A 16,560-nucleotide genomic window follows, 5' to 3' on the forward strand; every position below is an offset into this window, starting at 1 on the left:
TTTGATCAGCATTTATACCTGTGAGTTCAGCCAAAGACCAGAGCAATTTGGAGTCAACAATTGTTCCACTCTTTGAGGTTTTCTGATGGTTACACATAGCATGATCATTCCTCATCTGTAAAACTAATTTTGACACTTTTAGTCTGTAGTACGTACGTACACACACACACACACACACACACACACACACACACACACGTTTGAGTGGAAGCCCAGGGCCTTCTATCTAGCTGACATTCTCCTTTCTACTCTTTCTCTTGTTGTTCCTTTACATTCCACCAAACTTCTCACAAATCTTTACATTTTGCAAAGCACTTGCCATGTATTATACTTGAGCCTCAAAAACTCTCTAAGATATGTCTTATAACAATCCCCATTTTACAGATAAGCCTTTTTTCTGAGGCTGAAAAAATTGTCCTGGTTTAATCATCTCATAAATGTCTAAGGAAGGATTTGAATTCAAGTCTTTTTGGTTCCACATCTAGGACTCTACATCCCCTAGCTGGCGTTAACTAAATTCAATCTGCCTTTATAGCTTACTTTGCAAACCACAAGGGAAGATAATATTTTTTTAAAAAATTGTTTTCTTAAAAAGGCCATAACAAGAAATATTGCCTATCAAAATATTTTCATTATTTGGGGACAAAAGAGGGTGGGGTAGGAGTTCCTGGCTTGGCTATTACTTATTATATTTTCATGATTGCTAATATGATAGAATATCATTGTTTCATCTTTTCTGCTCATTTCAACCCTGAGTCAAGTTAGTAGAAATCTTAGTGATATGAATACTTTGATATGTGTCTGGACTAAAAGGAAAATTTTAACTTATTTGTATAAAGTAATTATCAAATGCCTATTGAGAAATCCCAATTTCCAGATGCACTGTAAACTGCTTTTAGGAATAAACTGTATAACCAATGACTGTGCAAACTTACAGAAATGCAGTGTTTCACACACATTCATTTTTAAAGGAAAAATTAAATCCTATTACATTCTTAATACATTCCTACACATGAATTAAAGAGGGGCTGGTGATAGAGGGTAGGGTAAGGAAGCCCTTTAGAAAATATTTAATCCTACTTTTTTTATATAATTATAACAAAAGCATCCCTGGGTTTAGAAATCAATACCTAGAAATATCTCAAGTTCATTCCAAACATCACTGAAACATTTAGTCTAAACTCTAAACACACAAGATTCCAACAGATAGTCAACATGAGAAAAAGGCTATTCCCCCCCCTTATTCTTAAATATATGAAGCTACACATTTATTTACTTGAAATCAAATTCTATTTGATAAAGATGACATTTATAGGAATTTTCTTAAAGCCACACCATATATGTCCCATTAAGGTCTGTTTTTGCTTTTTAAACATCTTAAATTTTTTTGATTATGTAAGCAGAAAAGGATCTTGCCCCCCAAAAAGCACAGTTTCTCTAAAATTAGAAGGAAAGAAGTAAATTAAGAGAAATGTCAGTAAATGCATACATCAAACAAAGATCTGGCAATACCCAGAATCTAAGAAATTAATTTATTACTCAACTTGACATAAAGAGTCAACATGAAGCTGCTGGGAACCACATCAAAACCTTTTCAAATCTAATAGTCATAGGGCAATATGTTTAGAAATGGAAGAAGTTTTAGCATTTATCCAAACTAGTCTTCATTGTCTAAGGTCTCAGGAAGGAAGACTGTTCTGTGCTGCCTCAATGATTTGAAGAACAATATAGTTCTATATTACCCAGTTCTCCAATGAATCATGTGCAAGACTACAAATCAATGTAGACATTTTGGAAAGCAACAAGCTGTTATGCAGAGCACACCTTTTGACTCAGTGACTCTACTGCTAAGAGTCTAGCCCCAAAATGTCATTAAAAAAAAATAAGCCTTTTCATATGAACCAATAATTTTCAGATAAATAAATCAAAGCCATCTACAATCATAAATCACTATTGACTAGAGAAATGCAAATTAAGAAAACACTGAGGTACAACAACATACCTCTGATTGGGTAGGATGACAGGAAAAGATAATGACAAATGTTGGAGGAGTGTGGGGAAACTGGGACACATGCATTGCTGGTAGAGTTATGAATTGATCCAACCCTTCTGGAGAACAATTTGGAGTTCTGCCAAAGGACTGTCAAATTGAGCATACCCTTTGATCCAGCAGTGCCATTAGTGGCACTGTATCCCAAAGAAATACTAAAGAAGGGAAAGGGACCCATAGATGCAAAAAAGGTTTGCAGCAGCCTTTTTTGTAATGGTAAGGAGCTGGAAACTTAGTGGATACCCTCGTTTGCAGAATGGCTGAATAAGCTGTGATATGGAATATTATTGTTCTATAGGAAAATGATCGGCAGGATGATTTCAGAAAGGCCTGGAGATATTTACATGGATTGATACTCAGTGAAGGGAGCAGAATCAAGAGAACATTGTGTACAGCAACAAGAAGATTATGTGATCAACTATGATGGTCTTTTCAAGAATATGGTGATTTCAAGGCAGTCCCAGACCTGGGATATGCCATCCACATTCAGAGACAGAACTATGGAGATTAAAAATAAATTGAAGCATAGCATTTTCACCTTTTGTTTATCTGTTTTTTCTTTCTTTTAGTTTTTTTCCCCTTTAGGTCTGATTTTTTGCACATGACAAATATGGAAATATATTTAAAAGAATTACACATATAAACCTATTTCAGATTATTTACTATATAAGGGACGGGGAGAGATAAGGGAAAGAGGAAAGGGAGAGAAACCTGAAATACAAAATCTTACAAAAAATGAATGTTGAAAATTTCACATGTATTTGGAAAAATAAGATACTATTGAAAAAAAATTTTTAAATAAGCCTTCTCTCTACAAATAAATTTGTGAATAGTTGTGGTTTTGTGCAAATTTTATCAATAGTTTGCTATATCCAATTTTTAAAAAGACAAAAAAAAAAAACCCTAGAAAAAACAAACCAAGATTTGTTAAGCCACTTCCATAATACATGGTATTGAGCATGAAATACTCAAAGAATGGAAGGTGAGGATCATCCAAAAGAAAAGGGAAAGTCACATAATGGATTTGAACAAGATATAACACATAAAAAAAAAAAAAAAAAAAAAAAAACAAAAACCAAAACACAGAAACAGTATAAAACATGTCTCAAAGTGAAGCAAAACATATTTACAGGCTCCACCAGTATTTTTTTAACTCAAGAATATATAAAGAAGTTCCTCAGAATGTTGGGTATATCCTTTGAGAAAACATGAATGTAAATCACACAAGCTGGGCAGGCAAGGATCGGCTGTGCATCTCTGTCACTGGAGGGAACACTCACAAATCCATTGCAGTGCTCAAATACATAAATGTAGAGAGGCAGAGGTCTGAGAACAGAGTCTGGAAGATTTGGCCTCCAATTGTCGCTGGCACATACTAGCTGGGTGACCCTTAACAATGAACAGAATTGTTCAGTGCCCCAAGGAAGGAGAGAGGGAGAAAGGAAGAATACTGGAAGGGAGAGGAGAGAACGGAATAAAGAGGAGGGAAAGAGGGAAGGTGAAAGGAAAGGGAGGAGTGAAGGGAAGAGAGAAGAAAGGAAGGAGGGAGAGGGAGAGAAGAAAGGAAGGAAGGGAGGAAAGGGAGGGAAGAAGAAAGGAAGGAAAAGAAGAAGGAAATAAGGGAAGAGGGAGGAAGGAAGGAAGAAGGGAGAGGGAGGGAGGGAAGAAGGGAGAAAGGGAAAAAGGAAGGAGGAAAGGAAGGAGGGAGAGAGAGAAGAGAGGAGAGAAAAGAAAGAAAGAGCTTATTAAGTTTTTACTATATTCAAAATACCGAGCTAAAATCTGGGGATAAAAAGAAAATACAGCCCCCACTGTCAAGAAACTCACATTCTAATGCAGTAGGGAAAACATATAATAGATTTCATCTCTAAGGCAGATGGAAAAACCCATGGTCAATAGGATACAAGAAGGAATAGCAAACACGGAAATAAAGCTGAATCAGCAGAGCCAGAACTGACTACATACTGACTAAAATTTAAAAAGAAAAGAAACAAAGGAACCTATCAAAAGTAGTAGAACTTTGGGCAGTCTTAAGAGGGTGACATTGAACAAAATCCTTTTATTTGCTTGCCTGTTGTTTATAAATTCATATGTTTGTATCTTATAAAGGAGGCAAAATACTGTCCCTTACTTTGTAAGTTTTGTTGATGGCTTAGTTTAAATTTTTTAAAATTTAAATGAAGTATGGTCCTGTGTGATTACCTAATGAATTAGAATTTTTGACTTTATACATTTTGAAGAAATAGGTATTAACATTTCATTGATAGTTTGAAAAAAAATTTTAAGAAATAAATAAAATGAGACATGAATCTAAGATCTAGAATGAGAATTTTGGGGCTTTGTTACTGGCTAGTTGTATAAGTTACTTAACCTTGTTTACATCAGCTGGAAAAAGGAAAATAAAACTTAACCTACTGACAAAGAAAAGCGATGTGTAAACTATAAAGCATCACATATACATATATACATACATATATGTATATGAATGGTTACCATGAGGCTAATGAAATAAGTAGAACCAGTCTCAAATTAATTTGAAAACATAAATCATAAACATAAAAAACTTGTTTGCATTTTGTTTGCTTTCAAATTTTTTTTCCTTTTTGATCTGATTTTTCTTGTGCATCATGATAATTGTGGAAATATATATAGAACAATTGTGCAATATATCGGATTACTTCCCATCTAGGGGAGAGAATGGGGCGGGGGAGGAAGGAAGAAAAAAATTGGAACCAAAGATTTTGCAAGGGTGAATGTTGAAAAGTATCTATGCACATATTTAAAAAATAAATGATTTAATGAATGAATGCATGCATGCATGAACAAACAGGTACATAGTTAAACAGATAAATAAATGAATATATAGGAAAGGAGGGAAGGAGGGAGAAAAGGAGGAGGAAGAAGGAGAGAAGGAAGAAGAAAGGGAGAGAAAGGGAGAGAAAGGGAGAGAAAAGAGAGGAAGAGAGAGAGAGAGAGAGAGAGAGAGAGAGAGAGAGAGAGAGAGAGAGAAAAGAAGATCTAATTTCAGACATATAAAAGAAAAAAAATCAAGGCATGGGGATGTGTGTGTGTGTGTGTGTGTGTGTGTGTGTGTGTGTTCGTGTGTGTGTGTGTGTGTGTGTGTGTGTGTGTGTGTGTGTGTTCAGGGCTTAGTCTCCTGGACCAATTCAGTCTTTAAAAAAAAAGTCACTAGAAAACTTAACAAAAGATTCCATTTCTGACAGCAATTACCTGAGCCACTATAAGATGATGAAGAAGGTGTCCGCCTGGAGAAGCTTTTGACTGCAAGACTCTGACCTCTTTGTTTTCGCCGCCAGGCTGTCCTACACTTGGAGTCAATACTCTGCTTGATTCGATACCAGTCAGATTCTGTGATTCCAAATTTATAAAAAAGGTGACCTGCAAAACACATCCCAAAAAAGCCCTGTGTGAGATAAATGCCTTCCATGGCACACAAATATGCCGATCAAAGCATCCACCCCAAAGAGCACTGTGAAGGCAATGAACAAATTCAGAAGACATTTCTCAGACTACTAAGTTTGTGATCTAGAAAAAATCCTTTTATAAGAAAATTCTGAGGGGACAGCTAGGTGGGATGCAGTAGATAGACCACCAGTCCTAAAGTCAGGAAGACCCTAGTTCAAATCTGTTCTCAGACACTTAACACTTCTAGCTGTGTGACCCTGGGCAAGTCACTTAACCCCAATTGCCTCAGTAAAGAAAAAAAAAAAAAAAAAACCACAGCAAACAGGTCTTCTTCCATGAAAACAAGATCAAAATATTTTTTAAAATAAGGATTTTAAAATATATTTAATTTTAGACCAACTCAAGCTATTCTCAACTGTGTTGATCTCAATGGAAAAAATTGTGTCACTGAATCAAAAATCATGCATGGATAAGAAGTCTGTTTCCCATGAGACTTGGAACAAGTCACTTTATAATTCAGAGCTTAGTCTCTCAATCTATAAATCAATGGGTACTGAGTGAATTCCACACTCCCTCCTGCAAAGGATCTAACATGCGTCTAAAACCACAGGATCACAGATTTCAGATTGGAAAGGCTCTCAGAAGCCATCTAATCCAACCCCTGCATTTAGAGATGAAAAAACTTAGGTTCTCTATGGAGGTCAAATGATTCATCCAAAACAAGGACACAGGTGGTAGCTAGTAAGAGCTAGGATTCACAGAAATCCTCTGATTCCAGTGCCTGGCCCCTCTCCACTTCACATCACTTAGAATCCCTAAGACCCTAAGTGGGCATGCCCAGAACAAGGCACTTCAGATACAGCAAGTCTTTGGCTCTTCAGGACTTTAGGTGTTCCTTGAGCTAGCATATGATGTACAATCATTGGGGTAAAGAAAGCTAATAATCTCTCCTTAATCTAGTGTTAAATATCCTCCATCAAAAGAACTTATTAACACCTACCAAATATCATTTCTCATTATCATATCTACTCGTATATTAGTACTAAAAAAAAAAGAATTCAAAGGCCATGTAGCCTAATCTATAATTGAACAATCCCTCCTGTGATTCTTCTAACAAATGCTCCCCTCCATTTAGTGTGAAGACCTCCAGTGATGGAACATGTCCACTTGCCCAAGGCAGTCCATTCCAGCCACGAAGGGAGCCAACTGCTCCTCAGTTTCTCCTTACATCAAGCCAAAAAGTTTATTCATTGATCCTAACTCTGCTCCATGGAGTCAAGCAGGGCAAGTCTCATCCATCCTCCAAATGACAGCTCTTCAGTAATTAACAACAACAATCTTCTTTGAAAATATATGAAAAATATTTGAAATATGAAAAAATTACTTTGCTACCGGAGTGAGTGTCAACTTGGACTCTACCTATTCCTTTTAATTGAATAGAAATTTAATAAAGGAATAAACTCAAGGTAAGTCTTAACAATCATGTTTCCCAGCTAATAGTAGTAGTAGTAGTGGTGGTAGTGGTTTGTGGTAGTAGTAGTGATAGTAGGGATAGTGGTAATAGTAGTGGTAGTGATAATAATAGCTAACATTTATATGACGTCTCCTATGTAATCAGGCATTCTATTAGGCTCTTTCATAAATACTAATTAATTTCGTCCTTACAAGAATCCTGTAAGGTAAGAACTAGTAGTAACTTAAGGAAATTAAGACAGTCAAGTGACTTGTGCAAGATTACAAAGCTAATGAATGTCTGACACAGGGCTTGAATTTTTCTTCTTGAGCTCATACAAGTTCTATCCACTGTAGCAGCTCACTTCCCTGAACAGATATAATGACTGAAGGGAATAAAACTTTTTTTAGTGTAGGAGTTGATTTTGTCTTCTAGAAAAATCTTCACCTGCTTAATAGCAGCAACACTATCTGTTTAAATTATCTTAAATCTATCCGTCTATAGTACTCATTTGGCAATTAACTATAATTGTCTTGTATGACTATTTTACTTTTAAGTTTTCATTTGTTTATGGGCTCTCCTCAACTAAACAGCAAACTTGGAAGCAAGGTCCTGCTTTATTTTAATTTTTTTAAAATCTTCATATATATAGTATTGGATTTAATTACATTTATAAACCAGTGTTTTGTTTTGTTTTTTATCCAATCTATAAAGATGGATGCCTGCTTTATTTCTACTTCTTTTCTATCTATGGGTATTTTCACAGCTAGCAATCAGGTGGCACAATGAATAATGCTGGCCTTGGAGTCAAGAAGAACTGAATTTAAATCAAACTTCAGACATTTTATTAGCCATTAAATCCTGGCCAAATCTTTTAGTCTTAGCTTCCTCACTGTTAAATGGAAAAATAACACTATCCTAATTCAAGTGGTTGTTGTGAAATTAAAATGAGAAAACACATGAAAAGTACTTTATAAAATTATAAGAACTATAAAATGTTGCTTATTTTTATTATCACTGTATTTTTGTATATACTGGATACTTCTTTGTCTTTGACTTCCCTCAGGTAAATTCACTGGATCAAATGATTTATAGTCACTTTCCTGCATACTGAAATCCAGGATGACTACACCAATTCACAGCTGCAAACTCTTATGCAGTTGTCTTCAAACTTTTTAAATAGGGGGCCAGTTCACTGTCCCTCAGACTGTTGGAGGGCCGGACTATAGTAAAAACAACAGCTCACACTCTGTCTCCACCCCTCAGCCCATTTGCCATAACCCAGCGGGCCACATAAACATCCTCAGCCCACCACATCTGGCCCGAGGGCTGTAGTTTGAGAACCCCTGCTCTTAAATTTCTATTATGTTGTTCCATTATTATCAGCGCAATGAATATAACAATTTATCATTTCTATGATTTGTTTAGTGACCTACCCATTCAGAATGCTATTACTTAGATGAATACTTACTACTAGAGTGATTATTCTCTAGACTTCATTTGCTTTACCAGTAAAATAGGAAGCAAACTAGATCTTAAACTTTTTCCACTCACAAGACCTTTTCATCTAAGAAATTTTTACATGATACCAGGTACATAAGTACATAAAATAGGTATACAAATCAAACATTTATTCATAATAAATCACAATTTTGCAATCCCTACATTCAGTTATGAGACCCAGTTTAAGAAGTTAAAAACTAGATGATTTCTAATATATTATCTCATGATCTTAATCTCCTGTTTTCTAGGTCTATATAATTTTTTGTTAGTATCTTACACACTTACAAGATAAGTGACTATCTTACAACATCACTTTTAATTATAAACACCCTTGAATCCTGATTACATGAATTTTACAATGTTCCCATCCAAAGACACCACAGGTCATTAAAAGGTAATATTTCTCACAATACTTGGCTCTCTATTTACCTTCTAATTGCTCTTCCTGTTATATCTTCTTAGATGTGAGAGATCATCAGGATCTTACTATCATTATGCTAATATTAATCTTTTTTAGAATCCACCAAGTTTTTCTTTTAAGAACTTCAACCCTATTTCATTTGGTCCATTTATACTTAAGTGGTTTTGCTTCCCATTTTTTAAAGCGCAATATCCTTTAAGCACAATATGGTTTTATACTTTGTCTTTTTTAATATCATAATTGTCTTTTTAATATCAATATTTATTGTTAAGATATAGTATGTCCAAATCTTTCCTGCTCTCAATCTAATCTATTCTTTACTTTCAATAATATTAAGAGAAATTGATTTTATCTCTCTCCCTCCACCTCCCATTCTTACACTATTCCCCCTTCAAGGTTTTAAAGCTCTTATTCTCCACTGAGGGAGAAGGGTATCCTGTAACCTTAGTCTGGGGATTCCCCATTTATCAGTTTTTTCCATTTTAAATGTTCCATTGTGATGTCATACCATTTTCCCTTTGAACCTAGGGACTCCCAATTCAACCTCCACAAAGCTGGCTCCACACCCACTCCCCAAACACAAACTTCTACCTCAAAGAGAAAAGACATGCATGTGTGATTTTTATATAGTTTTCTTGCTGCAAATATAACCTGCTGCTCCTTCCTTTCTGTAGCTTATCTTTGCCAGGGCCTTATCTGGGCCAGGATGTCTTTCTGTTTCCTACAGTTTCTCAAAGGTTCAGCTAGGGTTCTCAAGGGTTCAGGAAGACTGTCCAGCTAAATGCTGTGGCAGAAAGACTCAGAAACTAATGTCATTAGGTCCATTCTTCACTTTTTTCCAAGCTTATTCTTCTGAGCTTTATCATCCCCTTGGTCACTAGCTTTTTCCAACTCCTAGAAGGACACCAAGAGGCTAATGCTGAAAAATTAGGAACTATCAATTTAGACTCAGCTGGGGGAAACTCTTCTCAACTGTTTCTCTCGATTTTCTATCTTCTTCCTCCTATACAGCATTAAAACCTCATAACTAGGTCTGTGCTTCTAGCCTTCTGACTCCTCCAAGTTTTTCTCCCCAGGGCTTCAAAATCTGCTCTAAACCCTCTAATCTTTTTATACAGTCTCAGGCTTGGTTTGATTCAAAGGATTTCATTTGCCTTGGCAAAAGGGCCCCCCCTTGGGAACCTACCAAAATCTTAACTCCTAAGATTAATTCCTAAAATTTCAGCCAACAAACTTAGATTATCCAAGTCTCAAACTATAGATCAGGAGGGTCTCAGGACTGTGGGAGGTCCAGGAACAACAACAGGCTGATTCGTTGACACTGGTATTTATTTTTTTTCTAGAAAACTGAAAGAATTGAGTTCTTTCAATGTTTTTGTTCTTATCACTAGTCCATTTACAGGTATTTTCCATAAGCATTGGATGTATGGTGGGCAGAGGACCGTACACTAGGCTATCTCTCATTCTATCATCTTCCCAAAATCCTTGTTTTGTTTTGTTTTTTAATACTTCCTATAGGACCTCCCAGAATGCCTTGAATACAGGAAGATTAAATAAATATTTAATTGGCTTTTATCTAATTTCATTTACAACTTAAATTTGGGCTTATGTCCAATTCCACATTCTATGTAATAACTAGTATTCCCTTAATACTTACTAAAGTAGTAATCATGAATGCAGGAATAAGTTCTCTCAAAAAAAAAATTCTCAACCTTCTTAATGATTTTAAAGTTCAAATCACAAGAAATATGTATCTCAGAACACTGTGACCTTAACTAGAAGGCCCATGAAATTTCACTGATTAACATAAAAAAATATGGTTGAAGTTCAGCTATTTAGTAATAAGCTTAAGCTGGAAAACTTTTTTGTTTTGACTACAAAGACAATGAAGCTGGACTATCTACTGAGATTTAAAATGTATTTTTACAGTATCTTCCAAGTAGGACCAAAATATTTTTAATAATCAAAACAAAGGAAATGTTTGGGTTGTGTGATTTGCATTTTTTTTTAAGCAATAGAGTTAAGATCAAGAGTTCCCTTTGTTTTATAATATTATATGGTAAAGACAGTTCTAATAGCACACATTCAAGACTTTTGACTCAGAATGGAAATAAAGAACTTCAGAATCAGATCTAGAAAAAGAGAGAGAGAGAGAGAGAGAGAGAGAGAGAGAGAGAGAGAGAGAGAGAGAGAGAGAGAGAGAGAGAGAGAGAGAGAGAGAGAGAGAGAGAAGGGGGAAATAATTTAAAGCATGACACAATAATGATTTTATAGAAACTGCAATGGACACTTCAAAATCCTTGAAAACAAAGGGATATCTTAAATAATGAAGTAACTCCTACTTCATTCCCTGAGATTGAAGCTAAATCTAAAGTAATCAATAATCTACCTTCTTGCTATGGAAAAGAAGAATATATATAAAAAATTTATGAGCCGGATATAATTAATAAATCTCTTAAGTGAAAGATGTTGAACAAGCTATAAACTAACAAAAGTATTCCTGAAATGTATTGACACATTTAAACCAAAAGCCATTAAACTAGAGAGGGAGAAAAATGTCTGAATATTTTTCAAATCAGCTATCTCAGAGGAGAGCTACAAAGAAGGAAGAAGAATAATTTAAATATCTAGACCTTCAAAAGAAATAAAATCCCAAGAAAGAAACCCCTCAATGTTTATAAAAAAATGTCCAAAGTAACAAATGAAGAATCAGAAATCTTAACAAGAAGGTAAATTTAACTCCATAGGGGACATTACTAAAACAGGAATGGCTGATAACAGCTAGCATAAGCATTTGATGGTTTGCAAGTAGCACACGATAAAATGTAAAAAAGCACCTTTACATATATGTTATTTCAGGTGATTCTAGCAATAATCCAGGGAGGTATTTTCTTTTAGTTGGAATGAAATTTAGAATCATCTGGATGAATTCATTATATACAGATAAGGCAACTGAGACCCAGAAAGTCAAGATCACTTGCTCAAGGTCAAACACAGAGGAAATGGAATTCCAAGTTTGAAACTGTGACCTACACCATGCATAGTCTCTCCAGAAGAAATTGCCCCTCTGACCCTGAAACTATTGTTAGGCATATACCCCAAAGAGGTTAAACACAGGGAGAAAAGCACCAAGTTGAGCAAAATAGTTGTACTAGCACATTTTTCAGCAGCAAAAAAAATGGCAAAGTAGATGCCCATTAAATGAAGAATGGCTAGCCAAACCACACTACATGAATATAAGGGTTAGTACTGTGTCATTAAAAAAAAATTTTTTTAAGGATGAATACAAAGAATTCAGAGAAGCATGATGGAACATTAATATTAGCAGAAAGGTATGGACTGTTTATTAATACTGGGTGTATTTCTAAATCATCTGTTAGTGCATAAGCAGACCATAACTTCAACAAAGAAAAATCAACATCAAATTAGAAGAATAAATGTGAGAAGATACAGTACACTCAAAACATCTCCAAACAGCAGTTTGCAAGCTAGATATTGATGCAAAAGAACTAGATTTGAAAATTGGATCTTCCATTATCTGCTTGGTAATTGTGAGCAAATTTCATGATCTTCTTAAGTTTTAACAACCTAATAAGCAAAAGAGAGAAGATGGAGTAATAAGTTTTAAAGGCCCTGAGAGCTCAAAATCTGTGATCTATCAAACTTAGTGTCAGCCAACATTGACAATACCCTCTTAAAATTCATTTGTAAAATTTTAAGGAAGAAGACAACTGTTCATTCAATAACGAAAAGCACTCTAAGGAAAACTAAATTCATAGAATACTTGGCAATACCAAATGATTCTAAGAGTACTGAAAAATAAAACTAGAAAACATCACACAAATGGAAAAGATCTCATCAAAACTTCTACAACAATTTTTTACCTTGAATGACAATAGAGTCATCATAACTGAACACTAATATTGAAATCCTTGTTGAATGGAAATGAATGAAAAATAAAATGAGTAAAGTATACTAAAAACCTTACTCTTTTCTGTTTTCACTAGTTACACACACAACACACACACACACACACACACACACACACACACACACACACACACACACGTATCTTCCAGTTCTGCAAACTGGCACCAATATACACAAAGAACAAATATAAAGCATGCTTCTGAATATTTAATCATTTAGCACAAGAAAAGAAATTCCACTAAAATGAATTCACCATCCCTTTGTCACTAAAAAAAAAAAAAATTATATACATGCAAGGAGTTTAATACAATCTGCCAAGTGTTTTACATCTTAATGAAAAAGATAAATGTTATGCATTGTAGTAAAAATAAAAATAAAAATAAAAATTTGTGTTAATCTGACAACTCAAAACCTAGATTCCAGCAAATGAAAAAAGTGTCATTATCTCTTTAAAGAAAAAAAATTGTATTGATATTTATAAATGACAAAAATTTCTAAGACATCATGTTATATAAGCCTTTTCAACAGCAACACAGAATTCCATCTGGATGGCAAATGCCATCATAAAGGCTGCCAAGAAAAACTAGCTTATGAATCAACAACGAAAATTTCTACCCTTCTGAAGGAGCTTGTGGGCTTAGAAATGACGGGTGTGATAGAAACCCAACTAGCACACAAATGTATTTACATTTTACCAACAGCAGCACCATCATAAGACTTCAGTTCTGACTGAACCCTTAACTTTTAACAACAACAAAAACCATACCCCAAAGTTTGGATCAGTCCCAGTATAGGCATTAAAGAAAAGAAATGATCTTTCTGGAACTATATTTGAACTGAGAAAAATCACAATTTTTCCTTGACTTTCATAATGATTTTCCTATGTAAACTTTGGCAAGGCAGCACAAAATATATGTTTTTGAAACAAATCAATATTTCTCTCTAACGAGATACTAAGAACATTCTGTATATGTATACTTCCCTTTTATTAAGTACTCAAAGAACTTTCTCATCTAATATTCCATTTGTTTCATAATCTCTGAAAAGCAGAGAGGAGATATATAGCTATTCCCATTTCATAACAGAGTATCCAGACAAGAGAGATTAGATGATCAAAGATCTTTGTTCAAGATCAAAAAATTAGTTGCTAAATGCACGGCCTAATATCCATCACCACCATTCCTAATTTTGCATTTCAGGGCTGTGTGTGACTTAGTTCTATTCCATCACTTAATACCTGACCCTTAGGATGCTTGTTTTCTTGATACCTTTCTACCAGCCCTTTTATCTAAACACTCCACCTGCGTATTTTTATATCTCCTTATTTCCAAAACTGTTTGAACTGGGGCTCCATCAACCTTCTCCAAGAGGCTGGAGAATTTGCAATAAAATTTGTTGCATTGGTACTGACTAAGATGAAATGTAGAATCCTATCTTATAAAGGAATCATTAATTTTATATTTAAAAAAAGGCAAAATGTTCTAAGGAACAGAGATTGAAAATAATTGATCCATTGTGTGTAGTACATGCACACTAAAGAACAAAAAGGAGGGGGTATGAAAGAATTGGGAAAAGAATAGAGAAAAAGCTTTGGACTAACAGGGGCTAGGAGGAATGGAGGAGGGAAGACAGAAAAATCACCTTCCTATAATCACTGAGGTACTAGGTATCAACTGGCATACAGTCTCAGTCACGAAATCATGGGGTTTTTCTTGCCTGTATTTTGACTCTTGGTTTTACTGATCCAATTTTCCTACTATGAGGAATTTTGATAACATTATAACCTGACTAGAAATTATGTGTGACTTCCTTATAATCTGCAGAAATGTCTAAAGCCTCTTCACAGTGTGAGTCCAAACTATTATCTGGGTTTTTTGCACCTTCTTTCTTTTCAGGAACCCTACACCTAATCTAACCCAGACTAATTGCCTTTCAATCTGAATGTCTTTGTTCATGATGCTCCAGTGCCTGGAAAGCCTCTCCCAATCTTAGCTCTAACATTGCCATTTGGACTACTTATTACCCATCATTTAAGGCCTATATCAAAAGGAAACTCTTCCTAATTCTCCCATATGTAAGAGGTCATCTCTCCTCTGAACTCTCCCAGGCATTGTTTTGTATATCTCCTTAACTTATCATATTCTAATATTCTCTTGGGTACATCATCATTATCTTTTTAGCTCCCTCAGTACTGAGAATAATAACTTCCACATAATTTGCTTAATGAATACTAAAACAAAATATATATGATTTTTATATGTTTCATAATATAATACAAATAGAAGTTGAAAATAATTTTGGTCTAATTTAAATTAACCTAGCTTGACCAAATCTAAGAAAAACAGAATAAAACTACAAATGTTTCCTTGTAATACAGTCATTGCTCTATTCCAGCATATCTAATTCATGTGGAGTGTTCAAGGAGGACTAGCATTCAGGAAATGGGCTAGACCAGCTTGAGGATAACCAATAGGCCTCAAACCTGTCAGTGAATTAAAGGTATGTCTAGACAAGCATGTGAAGACTTTCCCAGCAGAATGAGAAAATGAAAGCAATTTGTTCCAATGGTTGAAAAGCAGGCACTCTGAAAGGCTTCAAAGGTGCCAAGGTCATCCACTGCATCGTGGCCCACTGCCAGTCATCTTGGTTTTTGTCTTACCACTGGACTTTGATGATTCATTAAGAGAAAGTGATACTGATGACTTTGTGCAACTCTGCCAACACAAAATATACTCCCAACTCCTTTTAACCTAGCAATATTCTACAGATCCTTTAAGGGATCGCTCAAATCCCAAAACTTTCATGAAGCAGTCAACAATTACTGAAATCAAAAAGGATATATGCATATATGTATGTGTGCATATGTGTATATCTGCACATACATATACACACACGTGTGTTGTTTCCAAAATAGCAAAAACAACAATAATATTACTATGAATAACAGCTGTTAGTATGAGTTAGTTCTCCTGTTATCATTTTCCTTACAGATCTGAGTATTCCCTAAGAACCTCTGATACAAAAATATTGTACCAGGTGCTATAGAGGATACAGGAGATGCATATAGGACATGAGTCTGTCTCTTCCTCATTTTGTTCTCTAAATGGTACTCATCCTATTTTGCCAATATACTGGCACTCTCAAAACGGCTTTCAGTATTTTTATTATGAATTAACATCATGTGCTGAGCACAATTCATAGTTTTGGACTAAACAAAAGGTAAAGGTGAAATCTACCTGAGCTAAGACTCCAAATACATAAGAATAAGGCCTTTCCTCCTTCTGTTCATGCAGCAATGATAGCCAACTAACTTGGTCCATTTTAATTCTAAGGATTAGTTTCCCTTTTATTAGTTCATAAGAAACATTAAAGATTCCAAGTGCCCCCTTTCAGCTCTGGAATCTTGTGAGCTACTCGCCTATTCCTTCTTACTCCTTTGGCAAGTCTTTAGATGAGAGCTGGAAATGATTCCCTTTCATATCCTTTGCCATTGCAACATTTTCTATAAGCATGGTTCAACCCCTAGTAACTTGTAATATTGCAAAATTCAGATTATAGTATCTCAAATTATACCACTTGTAACAAAGCCCGTGACATTCATTGAAAGGCAGACTAAAATACTAAGATTTTTAAACTTTAAAATCCCTTGGGTTGAAATATAGGAAGAAGTCTTTCATAAAGAAATTAAAAACAAATTCACTACTACTGAATCTTAAATTCAAGAGGGAAGAGAAACATGAAACCCACTGCCAAGACACTTTAGTGTCTTGATATGTC

At 34.9% G+C, this 16,560-nt stretch overlaps 1 protein-coding gene across 13 annotated transcripts in view; it reads right to left on the reverse strand.

The window, feature by feature from the left end:
• Positions 1-16,560, reverse strand: part of BANP (BTG3 associated nuclear protein) — a 234,790-nt gene that overhangs the window by 110,903 nt on the left and 107,327 nt on the right. For all 13 annotated transcript variants that reach the window (XM_074286246.1, XM_074286245.1, XM_074286243.1 and 10 more), the window contains one exon: positions 5,282-5,449. In XM_074286246.1, the coding sequence (XP_074142347.1) occupies positions 5,282-5,449 (168 nt within the window). The remainder of the gene's footprint in view (positions 1-5,281; positions 5,450-16,560) is intronic.

Source organism: Sminthopsis crassicaudata, chromosome 2 (genome assembly GCF_048593235.1).
Source record: "Sminthopsis crassicaudata isolate SCR6 chromosome 2, ASM4859323v1, whole genome shotgun sequence".
NCBI classification, from domain to species: domain Eukaryota; kingdom Metazoa; phylum Chordata; class Mammalia; order Dasyuromorphia; family Dasyuridae; genus Sminthopsis; species Sminthopsis crassicaudata.